At 37.7% G+C, this 21,065-nt stretch overlaps 1 protein-coding gene across 2 annotated transcripts in view; it reads left to right on the plus strand.

The window, feature by feature from the left end:
- The window catches only part of nek7 (NIMA-related kinase 7), a 141,896-nt gene that overhangs the window by 81,530 nt on the left and 39,301 nt on the right, over positions 1-21,065 (plus strand). For both annotated transcript variants that reach the window (XM_061975858.2, XM_061975859.2), the window contains exons 3-5: positions 7,056-7,196; positions 7,788-7,850; positions 20,485-20,595. In XM_061975858.2, the coding sequence (XP_061831842.1) occupies positions 7,056-7,196; positions 7,788-7,850; positions 20,485-20,595 (315 nt within the window). The remainder of the gene's footprint in view (positions 1-7,055; positions 7,197-7,787; positions 7,851-20,484; positions 20,596-21,065) is intronic.

The raw sequence follows: 21,065 nt of genomic DNA on the forward strand, positions 1-21,065 counted from the left end.
CCGTATTTTCCGAACTAAAAGGCACACTTAAAATCCTTTCATTTTCTCAAAAATCGACAGTGCACCTTATAACCTGGTGCGCCTAATGTACTATGAATTCTAGATGTGCTTACTGACCTCAAAGCAATTTTATTTGGTACACGCTGTAATAAGTGTGACCAATAGATGGCAGTCACACATAAGGTACCAGAGTCGTTTATAAAAAGAGTATGGCCAACTAAACGTGAGGTGCCATGATTGTGTGCGGCTGTGCCGGGAAGCATGCGTTGGTTCTGAGGTAAGATTTCCTGGCAAAATAATAGGTCTAAATATAGTTTTAAACATACTTCAGCTCATAAACTTACAATGAAACATGCTTTTATTTTGTCAAAGTATCATTTTGCCACTGTATTAGATGCACTCAGCTATTCACTTTCATGCAGTGTTTACATGGAGCCAGAACAGTGCTATAAAAAAAAATGACATTGTAGAAAAGTTGTATTGGCAGCGAAACAAGTTTTGACAACAAATGAATCCAAACATTTTAAAAAGAACATTTTTGGGTGGATATTTGAATTATGACACGTTTTCGATACCAATAGTCATATTTTTGTACACTTTTATTGTTTTTGTGTGTTTCAAAGGTTTTTATATTGAACTTTTTTTCCACTTTTGCTTCTCTTTTTTACGGTTTCTTTTTTTATTTTTCGGTTTCGCTTCTTTTTTTTCCCCGTTTCAAACTAATGGCATTGATTTGACATGGGGGGCGGGTGCCTGTGGGCGCATCTTACAAGTTTCCCCGGTTGCCGTTTTACTAGACTTGGGATTGCAGGTAAACACCAGAGAATGGGTTGTACTTGTATAGCGCTTTTCTACCTTCAAGGTACTCAAAGCGCTTTGACACTACTTCCACATTTACCCATTCACACACACATTCACACACTGATGGAGGGAGCTGCCATGCAAGGCGCTAACCAGCACCCATCAGGAGCAAGGGTGAAGTGTCTTGCTCAGGACACAACGGACATGACGAGGTTGGTACTAGGTGGGGATTGAACCAGGGACCCTCGGGTCGCGCACAGCCATTCTTCCACTGCGCCACGCCGTCCCCAGAAGATGACCAGATCTAAATCAAGTTTAAGTTATATGATATTTTTGTGTTAACCTAGTTACACTTTGAAGATGGAGTGTAAGTGGTACAGAAATTGAATACACATTTTTAAATGATCCATGTTTGTCTCGATATAGCCATGATATGTAGCTAAACTCCATATGGAGCAATGCTCTGTTACATTTATACGTGGAGAGAGAAAAAGCGGATGTAAAATATAAGTATAGCTGTATTTATTCATTTAAAACATTTAACACCAGACATGTAAAGCTCGGTGTGACATGAGTAATTTAAATTTGTGTTAAAATATGAGACTTCAACAATTGTAATGTTGAACAACCTCCGGCAGTTCAACCTCTTATTCCCTCAAGAGAGAGCCTCATATCCAAGCTGTGTAGAAAACTTAATACACAGGTTTTTTTCAGCATTTGGAAGTAAAGTTTTGCACCCTTTTTCTTTCTGTTTTTAGACCTAAATAGGTTGACTCATGTCTTATTGTATAGTCTTGTATTGTCAAGTATTTGTATAAATTATTAAACACTGTGCTGAAACTACCGCTGTGGCCATTAATTTCCTGCCTTAATTGCAAATAATATAAAATAGAGGAATACTTTCAGCTATAGTAAATTGTATTCCACATACTTTGTACAGGTACATTTGAAAGTACAACTATTTACAAAAAATATCAACTGCTATATCGTACAGCTGAGGGATTATTTAAAATTAATTTAAAAAGTACCTTTCTATTAACAATTGTAAGGCTGAAACGACGCGTCGACGTAGTCGACGTCATCGGTTACGTAAATACGTCGACGTCGTTTTTATGCTTCGACGCGTCGTATATTTACGTCACACTGCCGTCATGGCGGAGCGCAAAGCAGATGATGCGAGCGGTGCGAGCGAGGGAAAAAAAGCACGCCAAAAGTCGTCAAAAGTGTGGGAGTATTTCAATAAACAAATGTATATAATTCGGCATTATTTCGGCCAGTCGGCTTATAAAATCAGAGCCGATCAGTTTACGTTCGCGCGCAGGTATAACGCGGCGCGCTCCTGTCTCATCTGCTGGTGCGCGAGCCCGGTAATTAGACCGCTGTGTCAAATCAAGGAGTACAAAAGACGCCAGCGCAGAGTGGAAAAAGGTTTAGTTCATTACAGATAACCCAGAGTTGTGCCAAAAGTATGTAAGATTTAATATTTCTCTTCGTGGGTGTGGCGCACCTGTTGCGCTGGTGAGATGGGAGGGGGGGTTGTGTGCATGTAGCGTGCTTAGTCTGGAGGCTAAATACACACAGTGTGTTATGTAACTGTTGTTTAGTGTTGATATTCTTTGCTTAGTTTGATAAATGTTGGAGCAGTTTGCTTCATCAGGAGGGTGAAGTCGCTCAATTTAAAGTGTTGGATTTAACTGTGTTGGTGAGGGCGTAGAAAAAGGGGCATTTTTCTACCAGTAGACAGCGTTTAAGATTGAGTGTTTCACTGCTAAATTAATAATATATTTATATTGAATATGGATTTTAAATATGTATCTAAATAGGTGGTTAATTGGTTAGGTATTTATGTATTTGCATATTGGGTTTTCTGTTGCATTTATCTATTGTGTTTCTGGTGTTAAATGTATTTTATATGTATCTTGGTGCATTTATGTTGAGACAATTTATTTAAAATCTGTTTTAACTTAAAGGGAAAAGATGTGTCCATTTTCTTGCACTTGTTTAATGGTTAAGAGTTTGATAGCTAATTAATAGTTGTAAATTATGGGATTGATAATTGATTGATTTTTTACAGCATGTTAATCTTGTAGTGTTTTGTCCTTAAAGGTTTTTCACCTACTAAAGAAGCTAAAGGCTACTAAAGGCTACTAAAGGCTACTAAAGACAGCTAATGACAGCTAAAAAAACTAAAGTCTATTAACACTGCTAAAGACTGCTAAAAAGACTAAAGAAGAAAAAAGAAGCTGTTTCTTGGTTGGAAAAACTGTTGCAAACTAAAGGAAAATAAAAGGAAAAAGTAACTACGGTCTGGTCTTTTGAGTGAAATCCAGAAGCCACATTCAGCATTGGTACATCCCTTCAAGTGTGGGATAAGCACAGCGAAAAAAGCAAAACACTTGACAGTTGTTGTATGCACACTGTGTCGAGCGGAAATGGCCTATCATAGCAGCACAACGGCTATGAAGGAACATTTGAAAAGAAAACACCCGACAGCGTTCTTGCCATCACCATCAACTAGTCAATCGTCCGCGTGAGTATACATTGTCATCATTACACAAAATCATGAATGTGTCATTTGTATCTGCGTTGTAAATTCATAAACTAAAACACTGTTTCGCTCTGAGAGGTGCGTTTGGCATGCCTGTTCAGTGTTTACAAAGACGCGCTCCTCTTTAACGCTAACGTTAATTAGTTGTGCAAATACCTTTTACAACATTAACAGTTACATATACTATGTACAAACCAACAATTAACTTTCACTTTAATCATACTATCATTGTTGTGTTATTAAGCAAAATAAGCAATACTTTTACTTTTGTTGAAATGTTTACACTGTTACAGAATATTTCGTTTTGCACTTTTTTGTATTGGATGTTTATCTTTATTTTTGCACATTTTAAAGCAAAATAAGCAATACTTTTACTTTAGAAATGCTTATACTATTGCAGAATATTAAGATTTGCACTGGATGTTTACTTTTATATTTGCACATTAAAAAGCAAATAAGTTACTTTTAATTTTGTTAAATGTTAAAAGTTTTAAATGTTTACATTGTTACAGAATATTTTGTCATGGTGTTGTCAATGTTGACTGAGTGGCCATACTTTTTTTTTTGTATATAAAAGTCATGCCTTTTGAAAAAACTGGCCAACATTTATTTTTTCATCTTCATTTTAAATAAAAAAAATAATCGGTAAAAGGAAAAATAATCTATAGATTAATCGAAAAAAATAATCTATAGATTAACCGATTAATCGAAAAAATAATCTATAGATTAATCGATAGAAAAATAATCGTTAGCTGCAGCCTTAAACAATTGCATTAAAAACATATTTAAAAATAATATCTGAGTAATACTTTGTGATGTTACTGCCTTTTTTTAATCATCTGGATTTTCTCCAGCGTGTTTCTGAGGGGACATCCAACTACAGTACATCATTATGAAGTGAGCAACGCTGATGGTTGACTACCATATTACAATTTATTTAATAAAGCAGTCATATAATAAATCCTCCATAAACTATACCATAACTAACATTTAGAAATACTTGTTTTAAAGTCATTAAAGTCAGTTTTCTTGCTTTGTAAATAGATTCATGCCTCCCCTCATCAAGAATAACAATAAATTAAGGCATAATACATTACAAATTTACAATAAATAAACATATTCTAACAACCTCTTAGTGCTGAAATCTACTGCATATATAAAAGCAATTTTGAAAGTAACGAAGTTGACCAGTGTGCTTCACGAATTAAGTAAGTAGTCGAAATGTAATAAAAGTACAGTAGTTCACTATATTATAGTTAAATATACACAGTTTCTCTCTGAGCAGGAGATGATCTGCCAACATCAACACATACAGGCCTACTCAAGAAAAATGTAAACAACTACTTTTGCTTCATAATTTTATAATTTGAAGCTTTTTAAACTTGATTTAGACGCCCTAGGTCCTCCCGTCTTCTTCTACGGTGTTTTATCTTCAAGATTCATTCTAGTAAAACTTCTTCCAGTTAAACGTGTTGTAAGGCCTGCCCGCCGGCATCCGCCCCCCATATCAAACCACTGCCATGAGTTTGAAACTGTAAAAAAAAGAAACAAAACTGAAAAAAATAAAGAAAACCATAAAAATAGAGCAGCCAAAGTGAAAAAAGATGATAATCGAACTTTTAAAAAACACAAAGACAAAAATTAGTGTGCAAAAATATAAATATTGGCATCGAAAACATGTCATTAATTTATTTGTTGTCAAAACTTGTTTTGGTGTCACTTTTCAATAATGCCAATTTTTTTTCGATACCAAATTTTACTGGCATTGTTTTGACTCCATATGTTTAGTGACCAGCAAGCTGCCCAACATGCTCCTGACGGCGCAATAAATGTAAAAATAAATACCGGTACACAGAACGACCCAAAAAACATATTAGCCTCATTTTGCTAAAATCCTCATTAGCTTTGTACAAACATATTACGAATAAATTGTGACTTTTGTGTGAAGACATCAACTATGGTGGCTGCCTCCAATGTGTTTGTATTTACTGTATGTATCACTCATTATGTATTATTAACTGATCTTTCTTGTAGCTTGACCAAATATGACATACTGTATTAATCGCAAGCAGGTCGCATTGCTGTTTAGACTGTAGCCAAATAGTCCAATTCCAAACAGATTCGGACTACCTCCTGATGTGTCCCAAATCTGATGCGAAAAATCAGATTTGAAACACTTAAAAGCGTTTTGAGGGCAAAAAAAAAATCTGATTTGGTGAATCAGATTTTGGAGCCTGTGCTTCAAGCCAGTGCAGCACCCCACGTGACGCAACCAGCCAATCAATTTAGCATTTTCACTTAGAGTAGTTCTGCAACCCTGTGCTTCCAATTGACTTTTTCCATTTAGGATTTGGTGCCGAGAGACAAAACTGTGACAAACTGTTTTAGTGTGACAAACTCAGTTTGTCACACTAAAGAAGCGCCAGGCTATAATCTGTGGGTGTGTTTGCATTATTCTGAGATACATCATCGAGTCCTCGACTGTACATTAAATCTCTGAGTAATAAACATAGAAATAATCTGGGTAAATGCTAGTTATAACTGTCAAAGAACACTTTCAAAGATTGAGGAATTTAGTGGAATGTATTAGTGCATGACATGATAACCTGTGGCGGGTGTAAATGTCCTGGAAAAGAATCTCAGGGAAACAGAAGAACAGACTGAATTTTACAGACCACAACATATAATACATAACACATTGTAGGGCTCCTTGGCAATCAACAAAAGAGTTTACAACATTTTGCTAGAATCATCTGTGATCCAAAAAAACTTACTTTAGGTTGGTTTTGAGTCTCTGCCCTAAATTTGAGATGCATCATGATAGGGATGTAACAATGTGAAAAATGTACAACACGGTTATTGTGACCAACATTATTTTTAGTAGGGTATTGTTGAATATGCTCAAAAAGTACTTGTACCGTACACACACTGATATCTTTTGACCAAGTATTTTTTCCCCCTAAAAATAGATTGACACACGCCGTTATACCTATTTTGTATGTTTTGTGTTTATGTAAGTTTAGATCGGGATATGGCATTTCCTAATGGGGAAGACAGTAATGCCTCTCGTTTTCCTGTTGTCCTTTAAGCTAGCAAGCTAGCGCCGGCCAGTCAGTGTGTGAGTTTGTCAAAGTGCAGTTATCGATCACGGTTTTTCGATAAGTTTAATTTAAAACGTTAATACTAACTATCGGGAATTTTAACGCGGTTGTCATTATTTTCGTTCATTGATACATCCCTAATTAGAGTTTACTATATTCAGTACAGTAAATAACATCAAATCAAATCAAATCAACTTTATTTATAGAGCACATTTAAAATTTACCACAGGGGTAGCCAAAGTGCTGTACAATGAGCAGGTTAAAAGATAAAACGAGTACCGAGCAAACACAACACAACACAAACAGAACACGATAAAAAATAAATAATTAAAATAGAATTAATAAAAACATAAAAACATAAAAACAGGATCACAGCAGGTGTATTATGGGGCGCCATTGCAGGATGGATATCACTCAGTGTTAAAAGCCATGGAATAAAAGTATGTTTTTAAGAGAGATTGAAAGAACATGGCATTAGTATCATAGACCAATTGGATGCATTTTGAATAATGCATTTTTAGCATTTGTCTGTCCAATCATCTGAACATTTTAATGCAATTTTGTTGGGTATTTAGTTATATATGTATATATGTTGTGTATTTCAGAAACCTTTACAGCCAGACATGGGCCACAATTCACTTGCTAACTTCCAGATCGAGAAGAAAATAGGTCGGGGACAATTCAGCGAGGTTTACCGGGCCAGGTATCTTCTAGACAACACATCTGTGGCCCTGAAGAAAGTCCAGGTAAGACACACACAAATGTTGTGTTTTGAATTTTCCAGAACATGTAGGAGCTCATAACAAATCAAGTTCCATGTTCCCCACCCATCACCTTTAGTTTTAATATGTTTGAATGTTCATGTTGCCCCCGTGACTGCGTGGGTTCCCTCCGGTACTCCGGCTTCCTCCCACCTCCAAAGACATGCACCTGGGGATAAGTTGATTGGCAACACTAAATTGGCCCTAGTGTGTGAATGTTGTCTGTCTATCTGTGTTGGCCCTGCGATGAGGTGGCGACTTGTCCAGGGTGTACCCCGCCTTCCGCCCGATTGTAGCTGAGATAGGCTCCAGCGCCCCCCGCGACCCCAAAGGGAATAAGCGGTAGAAAATGGATGGATGGATGTTCATGTTGCTTGTAAATATTGCTTGTTCTGAATTTCCCCTCAGTGATTAATGAAGTATTTCTGATTCTGATTCTGAAATAACTGTGTTCACTACAATGCCACCTGTCCTACAACAGCAAACAGAGTCCCTCTTCCTTTTTTTACTCTACAACTCTACATCTAAACTGCTTTTTTGTCCTCTGTCTCTCTCTTCATTTTGATCCCCTAATAGATATTTGACTTGATGGATGCCAAAGCTCGGCAAGATTGCATCAAAGAGATAGACCTCCTTAAGGTAAGGAACTGTAGAAGAGGGAGTGTTTTGCTGCACTTTTTTTCTTCTTTCCGTGCCTCAGCAGAGACCTTCCACCACAAGAAAAACAATTCATCTGTGCAAGGCATCTTGGTATTGCGTGTGGTGTCTGTGGGTACATTTATGTGTTTTGGTTTTGTTGTCATGAATAAGGAAAAGTATGTGTGTGTTGCACACAAAGTGAAACTGTGATTGTGTGGGGCTTTTACGGTACATGTAATCCCTGAAGTCTTTGAGTGAGGATGATAGCATACGTAGATTCCTCCAGGTGTCATACGCATTTTCAATGGCTATTGTGTGTACTTTATGTCACGGCTATTCAACTGGCGGTTCAGTTCAAAACTTGGGAGACAAATATTTTTGCGGAAAATTACTAAAAACACGAGAGTTCTTTTTGTATAGAGGAACTTGGACCACTGTAAACACATTGGCAGATCCTTGCATTGGCATTTAACCTTGCTAGCAAATGTAGTACACTGGGGTCCAAACTTGTGATGTACATAATCCTTACAGGCACCTCTTTAAGTCCTTTAAGTTGGATTTTTTTTTGTAATGTGATTTATGTATCTAAGGTGTTGTTGCTTGTTTACTTCCGATGCAGTGAGTAGCCATTTGTTGAACTTCTTTAGTTCCTCAAGGTTCTATTTTAGGTTCTCTCTTTTTCATCATTTGGGCAATTTAACAAGTTTAGTTCCAAAAACTTGTGCGTGTCTCACATTTTTGCAGAAGGTCCTTAAAGCAGCAGAGCGCTCCTGTAACTCGTGACACAATAAACACACCGAAATCAAAAGTCTAATGGTTCTACTGAATATTCAAAATGAGAATAATAGTGAACATTTAGTTTAAAATCCTGCTTTATGTGGATCACAGCCTTCATCAACATATTAAATCACCTTTCTTTAAACTATACGCCAAACAATAACAGCCTTCAAATAAAATGTGTCAATTAGACCGTTATCAAATTATAATCAAAACTTTCTCATATTTGTCCCATGTTTGTTTTCCTGATGATATTTTCCGTTATATATGAGATCGTCTGCCATGTATAATACAGACTGCAGGCTGTTTGTGTCCGTACGCTTTCCCACATATACATTAGGAGGATGAGAAAACTAATTCGATCTGTTTGTGCCACTCTAAACACTTCAGTGTAGCTGCAGGGGCCGATCAAAGACAAGGGTATACGTAGATGCAGACAAGGCACTGTAGAGAGAAGTCATCTGAGCAGCCCATCTTTGACTTGATGCCCCAAGACATCTGGGTTAACCTCAATCTGTATTTCTAACCTCCTGCAAGTGGTCACGGTCGCGTTCAATGTCACACTTCACCAAGTGTCACTCATTTCCTTAACAAATTACTTTGTTTCGTCCTTTGCTGTCTCATACTTTCTGTCTCCTCAGATACAGTATATACTATATATTTTCTTCCTCAGCCTACCCTGCTTATACCTGTAAATGTGTATCATATATATAAGTTCATTGCTGAAGAATTTTGTCCTGGATTGGCCCTTTGCTACACAGGCACCCTTATAATAACGGCTGATTGTGAGAGAGAGGGGGAGAGAGAGAGTCATTTTGCCTTATTCCCCCTTTAGACAAGCCAACAGGAGACATAGCTAAATCAGAATAATGAGAGGCACAGTGGCATGGACCGACTGGAATGACACACATACTTGTGCGTGATGCCATGCACGCATGCACACACACGTACACACACACTTACGCACGCTGTTCTTAGTCACTGTCTTTCATCAGTCTGCCTATTGGTTTGTTTCCCTAGCTGTATTTGTGTCTGCTTATTCATCTGTATTTTCCTATTCTGACATACCAATTTCAGCTTGAGAATTCCCCTTATTTCGTTGTCCTATTTTCCCCGCTGATAGGAATGTCGTGAGCACAAGTAGCCAGCTCTCTGACATATCCTTCAGTTTCACAGTGCCTCTAACCCTACATCTGAGTCCCCCTTTTTTGTTACTAACAAGTACGGATTACGTTCCAAATAATAATGATGTACCCTATTCAGCAATTAGAGTTGCTAATGATGCGAATGTATGTGTGAACAGTATTAGGGGGCGTGTGTTCTCTGACAAGACTAATAAATGTCAAGTAACAGGCTTTTTTGAAATATTATTTTTGAACACAGTACAAATACTATGACAAATACATACACATTCTGCAATTCACTTTCATTGTACGGGCCTAAATTATGTCTCCTTATCACTTTGTTTCGTTACTTAGAAGTACAACAATAATTTGTCTTAAGGTTGATTGTCTGTCTCTACATATGCCCTGTGGTTGACTGGTGATCAGTATAACATATAGTCTGCCTTCCAACTGAAGTCATCTGGGACAGACTCCAGCTATTTGCTACTATATCCTGAACAGGATAAATGGATTAGAGTTTATGGTATTGTATTTAAGATCGGATAGGTGATACAAATGATACAAATTTGGCCGAAGAGAAAGCTTTTAATACTATCGTTATATTGTGATAATGCATGTTGATGACACTTTCTGGCTTTGTCCTGCAAATTTGACAGCGACAAAAAATGAATGTGTCCTCAATGTCCTATAATATTTTTGCTAGCGGCTAATGTCCTTCCACAATGCAAAGCCACTTCTGATTATGCAATCCTTTCCTCAAAGGCGGCAAATAAACTAAGTTTCTTATAAGTTGAATCCCTGGAGGACGAGGAATAGCTAAACATACTCCACTACACATTGTAAGAGGATATGCTAACCGCAAGCTAGAACAGAGGTGCGCGGATCGATACCATATCGACAGTAATGATACCAAATAGAATATGATCATATAGTCGATACTAAAGACATTAGATCAATATTTTTTATTATCAAACATTTTTTTGCCGTTTTTGTTATTGTTTACAAGCTTAAGAAATATTACAGGAGGAATTTAAGGGCAAAAACCAAATTATTTAAATCAAAGCCAGTAACAGGAAAAAATTCAAATATTTAATTGATATTGTTACAATGCCATCCTGTCTTTGTATCTGACTATAATTGTGTTAAAAAATGGTATCATTAAATGATTTAAAAAAATTGAAGTATCAGCATTGGTATGACCAATACTGCCCCTGCAACTACTTGGTATTGGATCGATACCCAAATTTGTAGCATCACCCAAAACTAATGTAACTAAAGTATCCAAACAAAACAATACAATGTCTTGCAATGTTTTATTCTTATAGCCAGACCTGTGTTTTTATTTCCAGAACCTGTGTTTTTATTTCCGTACCTGACACTTTTGGCTACAACTGTGGCCTTCCTCAGAGGTTGTCAACGTGATGTTGCTGTGATGTGTCCGGTCAGCTGATCTAAACAGTTTTTGGCGCTGTCTTCTTTACTCCTTCCAGTGCCAAAAACTGTTTAACTGTAAACCAAATAACATATTGTGATGGATATGTTTTTTGCAGGAGATGCAAAATATATATCCTAATATATAATTTGGGCCATATTGCTTATCCCAAATTATATTGTAGTCGAGAGTCGCTTTATGCACAACTTAATTATAACAGTATAATGTATCAAAATACAAATCGGTTTTACTTATGGTCATTAGAGATGGGCGATATTGCCTATAATATATATTGCCATATCTATTGCAGCCAACTACAATAACGGTATATATAATATATTCATATTTTATATATATATATATATGTTTCATATATGTAACATATATATTATATATAATTTATATATAATTATAAAAATAATATACATATATGATTAAGGAAATATATGTATATGTATAATATGTATATTATATATGTGTGGGTATAGGTTAAAATGACCATTCTGACACTTAAAATGTTCAAGATTTTTGAATAATTAAATTTTTGATCACACAGAAAAAAACACAGGATGGTGGTGAAACAATTCCAATTAAACATAAAAATATTTCCTACTATTGGCCGTGATTTAAATATTTTTGTCCGGGAAATTCCTCCTGTGTTCAAAGACATATTTCTTGAGTTTGCAAACAATACCAAAAACGGCAAAAAATTATTTTGTGATTCTAAAAACATACTGATACAGTAGTTTTGACTATATACTGGTGCTATACTTGGTATCAGTACCATCAATATTTGTATCGATGCAGCCACCTGTTTACATTCAAGAGCTGTAGCTTAGTGTTTAGTAGGGATGTAACTGTATTATAAATACCGCGGTATTTCGGTTTTAAAGTCTTCTCAATAATACTGCGACGTATGATGGTATTAATTGAAAATTTGATGAGTGTAGTATTTTCTGGCGATTTAGTGTTGGTAAATAAATGTCTGTGTCTGTAAATAAATTACATCTCCCAGAATCCTCTGCGCATTGCGGCACACAGTAAGTAGGAAGTGAAGTGTGTTCAAACTGCACTTTTTTAGAATTTTGCCTATCGTTCACAAACATGACAGCGAATTTTTTTTTTTTTTAATGCATTCCAAATAATTAAATAAAGGTAAATAAAAGTCAGTTTACAGCTGAACCAATTGGAGGTCCTCTATTCTGCCCATACAATTCAATCAATACCCATACAAAAGCGCCAACAATATTTAATTTAAATTTCGTGACTTGAATATTAACCAAGTATTAGTGATATTGTTATTATAAGCGCTAACGCAGACAAACTATTTAGAGCAGCCATGTGATCACTACCGTGTGTGCCAAAATTTACATCAACTGCTGTTTCCTCGCTTCCCTGCTCCATGTACATTTATTTTAGATCATAAATCATCCATCTCACCTGGAAAGTAGATGGCTGAGGATATAATCCAACAAGTTAGTACACTGTAACAGCCATTTAGGACCGGGAACTGGCGAGTAAGACACAACAAGACGCATGGGCCCCCCTGTCCCTCCACCCCTTTTCTTAGGTTAGGTTACTTTATTAGTGCCCGAAGATCAGCTTGTTTTGCAGCCAGCAAGATCAGGACATCCATTTAAACATACAGAGAAAGTAACATCTTAGATAGGCAATACAAAGACCTACCACATAACAAACATCACAAACATTGCCAAGATCACAAAATAGCACATGTACTCAAAGTTCCCCGTAAATTCCCCATCTTTGCGAGGATTATGAGTCATTCTTCACCTAAATGGGAATATATGAACATACTAGCAGTCAGCATCCTAATGACAGCAGACCTTTTACAGTAAGTGATGTTTTGTTATGTTTGCTGGCTCTCATGAAAAAAAAAAAAGCAAACGAGATGCGTTTTTGAAATTAATGTGCCGCGTGTGATTAAAATGATCAAAATATGTAAATATTAAATGTTATTATAAATGTGCCCGTTACTATATTACATATATACTTGTGGTTACAGTGTCCGTCCTGAGATCGGTAGGTCGTGAGTTTAAACCGGCCGAGTCATACCAAAGACTATAAAAATGGGACCCATTACCTGCCTCACAATACGAAGGGATCTTTCTGTGTGGAGTTTGCATGTTCTCCTCGTGACTGCATGGGTTCCCTCCGGGTACTCCGGCTTCCTTCCACCTCCAAAGACATGCACCTGGGAATAGGTTGATTGGCAACACTAAATTGGCCCAAGTGTGTGAATGTGAGTGTGAATGTTGTCTATCTGTGTTGGCCCTGTGATGAGGTGGCGACTTGTGTACCCCGCCTTCCGCCCGAATGCAGCCGAGATAGGCTCCAGTGACCCCGAAAAGGACAAGCAGTAGAAAATGGATGGATGGATGGATACTTACATCATGTATATAAAACCTCAATGGAGGTGTTTGGATATGGTTTTTAAGCGCGATATAGGCAGAATTGAGCGGCTCCCAAAGGCTCCTTTGTAAGCATACTTTTTAACACACTTATTTAATACGTAGAATGCATAAAACAAAACATCCATCATCATGTCTTTCATAATGATTATGAACGATAGGAAACATTCCCAAAAAAGTGCAGTTCCCTTTTTAGCTAACACACACAGCTGAGCTAAAATGCTGCTCTGGCTGACTTGGCAACAAGCACCGCCTTTTAAAGGCACACACACGCACAGCATACAGGCACAGCACACGCGCATACACATGAACGGGACGGCCCTATAGCGTTTGTCTGCCTCAACTAGGATTTGACAAATACCGAGGTCAAAAATTGGAGGTACAAAAGGAGCTTTGAAAGGCTGAAATCATGTGTATCCCAGCACTATTTAAATAATATTACCTTGAGCAATGCAATGCATTTCCAGAATAACTAAAGCTTTCATTGATATAGAACTATCACGTGTTATATTATCTAACATATTTGACAATCACCATGTTTTGTAACGGTCCACTTTTTTTTATTGATATGCTGAAGTTTAGCGTATTAAACAATTTTAACATCATTAAAACATGAAATTTGAAAACTTACTACTGTATATTTTCATCTTTGTGTGGGGATCGAACCCACCATTTTCTGTTTGGCAACTGGGTATTAATGACGCCGCCACGAAAGCTACCCGAAATCCAAGAGGGAAATTTGTTACCATATTTCTTATCAGTGACAGAGCATGATGTGGCTAGGTATACATGCTTCTTTACAGACAATTTTCTGTACACTGGTCATCATAATGCATCATCACAATATAAAGGTAGTATTAACACCTGTATCGTCAGCCAAATTTATATTATTGATATTGTGTATTGTGCAACCCTAATTAATGGTCGTGCACATCCTTAATACATAGGCTGACAAGAAATTGGTTTTGTTGAACAGTTATTACGGTATACAGTATATCTTTTTGGTAATTACCTCCACTGTGTGTGTGTACCAACATAATTATGCACAACTGTATGATATTATTTCCTAAGGAATGATTTTGCATTTTTCATCTGTCATTTTCATAAACACCTGCACGTGAACATTGCAGTTTTATATCCCTCGTCTGCAGCGAAGTGGTTTGGGTATAGACGGGATGAGGAGGGGGGGCTTGTCATTGCTCTGTGGCTATGTTGCAGTGCGAAGACGTGTGGAACTATTCTTCTGAGCCAAAAATATATCAGGCAAGGGAGAGGGCATTGGAGGGAGAGGGAAACATGGAGACATAGTAGTGAGGAGGCTCATTGAGGGATGCATAGATGGCTGGATGGTGTAGCATGGCACAATGTATTGTAGTGACTAGTGAGCCCTCCTTTCACTTCTTCTCTGCATCATTCAGGGCATGAACATTTCTTTAATCACAGCACAGAAAGCGAGGCCGCATGTCACACTGCTCTGTCTGCTCACATCACCCCCCCCCCCCCCCCCCCCCCTCCACACACACACTTTGCCATGCCATCGTTCCAGCTTTCAATGTATCTCCCTTTCAACTCCTTTCTCTCTTCTTTAACTCTTCACTTAGCCCTTCCCCCAGCTACCCTCCTTGTCCCTCATCTTATTTATTTTTCCATTCTTTCACTATCATGCTCTTTTTGTTTCATGTGTCCCTCCCATGTACGTACCGCATTTCTCGTCACCCTCCTCATTCGGTATTGAAATACTTTTTGTTTACCTTGGGAAGTCTTGTGCCTGCCTTAGTGACCAACCAACAGGAAATAATCTTATCCCGAGATAAGCCCATCATGCTTGTTTTTTCTGACTGCCATCCATGTCAGCCTGTCAGGCGTGGATGTGTTTGTGTGTGTTTGTGTCTCGCACGAGTTGCTGTCATCACAGTTGGAGGGGTTGTTGTGACATGTCACCCAGCTTTGTCACACTAGAGGACAAAATCCTTCCGTTTGGTCCATGCGTATAAAATATGGAACGCAAATTATTTTATTTGTTACATTGTTGCAGATCTCAATCAAAATTTACTAAAATATACAGTACGGGTATTAGTCGTAGATAAAATGTAATTTCGATTTGTAGCTTACACCCTCCATCGAAGTTGCCCTTAAATATTTTGTTTAGGCTGGAATTGCGTTTTGACTGGGCTGTATATAGACCAGGAAAATTATCCAACCATGTCTTCATAGAACTTATTTTGTGCGCAGGGTCCCAGTCATTGGAGAGTGAATAGCCACCCAGAAGCTGCGAAAGCATAGAATTGTCCAAATTGTCTCAGGCTGGATTTATGCTGTATGGTTCAAGTGACATAATTTTGATTATTTTCTTTCCCATGTGGCTCATGTGTGATATGGGTCATGGCAGCTTATAGAGAGGACAAAAAAAATGCAGTGCTTGGTGTAAAACGTTTGGACGCTCCGAATGTAAAGAATTACATGGGGTCTTTTTAAGGTTCTATTTTAACCATTGAATGAACCAATTATAGTGGTACCTCAGCCTATGAGCAGACTGCGTTCCACGACCAAGCTCAAATACTAGTCTATATTAAAAGCAACCCCGCCCATTGAATTGAATCGAAATATGTGCTTGGCTCTCACAAAAGAGCACAATTTTGACATGCAACATGCAGTGAAAAAGAAAAAAAAACTTGTAGATAAGAAAGGTTGTTTGAAACCAGTGCAATAGTGGTACAAACAACTACAGTACAGTAGTTTGTATGGGAAACAATACAATATTCACAGATCATATATTCTGTAATATCAGAACCACCCGCTGCCTCAATAATATATTAGTATATATTCTGTTTTGATTGTATTGTATTTTAATGGTTTGATTGTTTTTTTCTCCTACTTTTTCTGTTCAAATGCCTAAATGTTAACAAAGTGGGATGGATAAAGTGTTCTAAATATAATTGAGTGTACTACAAATAACTACGGTACAGTAGCGATAATGTACAACATTTACCTTGGAAAACCAACGTGGTCACCACAGATGTTACTTTCATGTTTGTGGTTGGATTTTTGCCTCTGGAGCACCGAACGTTCTTGCTCAGTGACTGTTTCCATGCACTAAATTAGTCGGATTTGTTAAATAGTTGGGTTTTTGTACAAACCCCAAAACCAGTGAAATTGGCATGTTGTGTAAATCGTAAATAAAAACAAAATACAATGATTTGCAAATCCTTTTCAACCTATATTCAATTGAATAGACTGCAAACACAAAATACTTAATGTTCGAACTGGAAAACTTTGTTTTGCAAATTTTCACTCATTTGGAATTGATCCCTGCAAAAAAGACTGAAAAAGTTGAGGAATGCTCATCAAACACTTATTTGGAACATCCCACAGGTGAACAGGCAAATTGGGAACAGGTGGGTGCCATGATTGGGTATAAAAGCAGCTTCCATGAAATGCTCTGTCATTCACAAACAAGGATGGGGCAAGGGTCACCACTTTGTGAACAAATACGTGAGCAAATTGTCCAGTTTAAGAACAACATTTTTTAACCAGCTATTGCAAGGAATTTAGGGATTTCACCATCTACGGTTCGTAATATCATCAAAAGGTTCAGAGAATCTGGAGAAATCACTGCACGTAAGCGATAATATTACAGACCTTCGATCTCTCAGGCGGTACTGCATCAAAAAGCGACATCAGTGTGTAAAGGATATCACCACATGGGCTTAGGAGCACTTCAGAAAACCACTGTCAGGAACTACAGTTTGTCGCTACATCTGTACGTGCAAGCAAGTTAGAACTCTATACTATGCAAAGCCAAAGCCATTCATCATGAAACACCCAGAAACGCCGCCCGATTCGCTGGGCCCGAGCTCATCCGAGATGGACAGATGCGAAGTGGAAAAGTGTTCTGTGGTCTGACGAGTCCACGTTTAAAATTGTTTTTGGAAACTGGACGTCGTGTCCTCCGGACCAAAGAGGAAAAGAACCATCCGGATTGTTATAGGCACCAGCACTGTGATGGTATGGGAGTGTATTAGTGCCCAAGGCATGGGTAACTTACACATCTGTGAAGGCACCATTAATGCTGAAAGGTACATAGAGGTTTTGCAGCAACATATGTTGCCACCCAAGCAACGTTACCATGGACGCCCCTGCTTATTTCAGCACAACAATGCCAAGCCACGTGTTACAACAGTGTGGCTTCATCGTAAAAGAGTGCGGGTACTAGACTGGCCTGCCTGTAGTCCAGACCTGTCTCCCATTAAAAATGTGTCGCGCAATATGAAGCCTAAAGTACCACAACGGAGACCCCGGACTGTTGAACAACTTAAGCTGTACATCAAGCAAGAATGGGAAAGAATTCCACCTGAAAAGCTTCAAAAATTGGTCTCCTCAGTTCCCAAACATTTACTGAGTGTTGTTAAAAGGAAAGGCCATGTAACACAGTGGTAAAAATGCCCCTGTGCCAACTTTTTTGCAATGTGTTGCTGCCATTAAATTCTAAGTTAATGATTATTTGCAACAAAAAAAAAAGAAGTTTCTCAGTTCGAACATTAAATATATTGTCTTTGCAGTTTATTCAATTGAATATAAGTTGAAAAGGATTTGCAAATCATTGTATTCTGTTTTTATTTACGAATTACACAACGTGTTAATGTCACTGGTTTTGGGTTTAGTATTTCCACACATACTTTACATGTGAAGTTCCAGTGTCATACGCCGTGTGACTCCCGTACACTGGGGCCGCATATTTCCTTTTGGCGTGGATTAATGTATTGCTTTTTCGGTTGACGTCACACCAAAACAAGGCATCTGCGGCTCCTTGCAAGTCAACAGCCCAGTTCTTGTTGTACCTAATGTCCGCTGTAATATTGCTACATATTACAGATGACATGGCTGTGGCTATGCTGATGTTATGTAGCAGACAGCTTCAAAAAGTGATCCTAGATTGTGCTACGAACATGACACTGATACCAAGAATGTCTTGGAGCGGATGCAGGTCCAAAGCAAAGAAAGACTGGCGGTAGAGAGTTGTTTCGAAGGAATTTTCAGACGGAGAATCATGGAAACATAACTTTACAATGTCTCGGAGTTCATTTAGAAGGCTCTGTGGATTGGAGTTTTAATAAATCCGAAAGAAAAGATTGTTCATGCCCAGGCAGACACTGTTCCAGATGAGGGTTGCTATTGTTTTGGATACGCTTGCCAGTTGTGCGTTATTGTTAATCAGTTTGGAGTGCGGTTTGTGTTTTCTTATTTGCCTTGTAGCGGTGGGAATCTTTGGCCACCTCACAATTTGATTACGATTCAGGAGCTACGATGTGTGCAAAACTGGAAGATAAGTGCCCTAAAATAAAGGAGTTGGTGGGATCTTTCGGTGAGGTGGCTTGCTGCGGTCAGACAAATTTTAGAACTGTCTAAAGTATTTGATTTACAATAAATACATCGATTATCGATTATTGATGTTTACTAATCGATTATGTCCCAATTGCAATGCATCTAAACATTCATTATTTCCCCCACCTCGACACAGTACCTGCTTCATTCTCTTCCATCTCATTTGTATTTTGTTAGGGAGTCTGAATAAAGCCGGCTGTCATAATAGCTGACTTCTCCCGCTTCCAGATGTTGCCGATTCTGCAGACTAGCGTTGCTAGGCTAGAACTGCCTCACAATGTCAGTCGCGTCATCGGTTATGATAGTGATCATTTATTTTATTCAATGAGTATCATTTGTTTCTTTTTCTCAGCATTGTCCTTCATACTCCCTATTTTAGTTCCAATGGTTGGAGGACAAAGATATGTCGATCTGTAGCTATAAGATAATGCTAGTGAAGAAAAAATAGTTTTCTTCACTGGCAATTTTCTGGCGTTCATTTGACTTTTACTATGGCCTCTAGTGGCGCTGGGGCTCGTAACTTAAATGATACTTGAAATGTAATCATAACACAAAGCTGAGAGACAGCTGGTATTTAAAAAAAAAAAAAAATCGTAAGTTGAGATACTCGTAAGTTGAGGTACCATTCTATTGGATTCAGGGTTGTGCTTTTTTTTTTTTTAGCAGAAAAATAACTAAACAAATAATGGACAAATCAGTAAGCAAGCAATATCAGGGAGATTATATCCTCTCAAATCCTTCGTGGGAAGGTTTGAAGCTCTATGGGGGACAGAAGGAAACATTTTGCTGCCAGAACACAACGCAGCCACTCCACCCCTTGGGATACAGTTTTCCAAAAATGAAGCGGTCTCTTGCAAATTATGTTCAAAAGCAAAATGAGGAGAGAGAGGAGGAGACTGTTGGGAACGGAAAGCTTACGAGAAGTTCCGTCTTAGATGCCAGTTGATTATGACGATGAGAACGGGAGAGTGACTGATCCAGTCAAGAAGAAAAAGTTGGACTTTCATTTAACAATGCCAGTACCCATGGATGGAAGAAAACTCTGCTGTGTGCTTATTTTATATTTGTCCGTGGGGGACTATTCTGAACTTTAAATAATTTTAGAATAACTTAAATCTGCAGGACAGCAGTATATTGGAGTAGTTCCTCAAAACCTGTGAACCCACCGCACAGACCCTTAATGTTTGTTGTAGTTGGATAACACTAATGACTATAAAACAGTAATGCACTGATGTAACAAATGAGCAAGTTGGTAGAATTAGCCTCTACAGCTTGTGGAAAGTTCTGCATCTCTGTCTGGCAAAAATACAATACATTGATGTAAATGTGTTATAACAATCAACTATTTTCTTCAAGTTTGAATAAAAGAAGGAAACCGTATTTAGTTTTTTTAAGACGTAATCAAAAATAACATTTTTGTTTGTCAAAGGTGTCCACGATGTTCTACTTTTGTTTATATCTCTGTTGCATTTCTTCTGTTTCTCCCACAGCAACTGAACCATCCAAATGTGATAAAGTATCATGCGTCTTTTATTGAGGACAATGAGCTAAACATAGTACTGGAGCTAGCTGATGCCGGAGACCTCTCACGTATGATCAAGGTAAGTGAATTCCCACAGCAATAGTGCATCATTTAAAGAATAATTCACATGAACCCCCTAGAGTCTGTGAAACTGTATATGAGGCCCTACAATTTGATTGATAAATTAGTATATAAAAAAATGCTTATTACCAGGAGAAATTGTGAAATACAGCATTTTGTACCAAACTATTGTGTGTACACAAACTTTTATAAACAGTTTGTTTAGACAAAACGGAACAACTCGGTTCAATCCCAGGTTTTTGTACTGTTACAGTATGAATAACAAATACTTAGATACAATTTCAGGTTCTCTATACTGACTTAGTTTGACAAGGAACCCATTGCCCTGTAACTTGTGATGTTGGAATGTTGGTTGACTTATTTTTCTTTGAGCAAATGTTCTGGAGAATAATCTAATTTAATTCGAGGGGAAACTACCATATTTTGCAAACTTTTTAACAATTGAAAACATTGCTTTTTTGTGCTCCG

Source organism: Nerophis lumbriciformis, linkage group LG14, assembly GCF_033978685.3.
Source record: "Nerophis lumbriciformis linkage group LG14, RoL_Nlum_v2.1, whole genome shotgun sequence".
NCBI lineage: Eukaryota > Metazoa > Chordata > Actinopteri > Syngnathiformes > Syngnathidae > Nerophis > Nerophis lumbriciformis.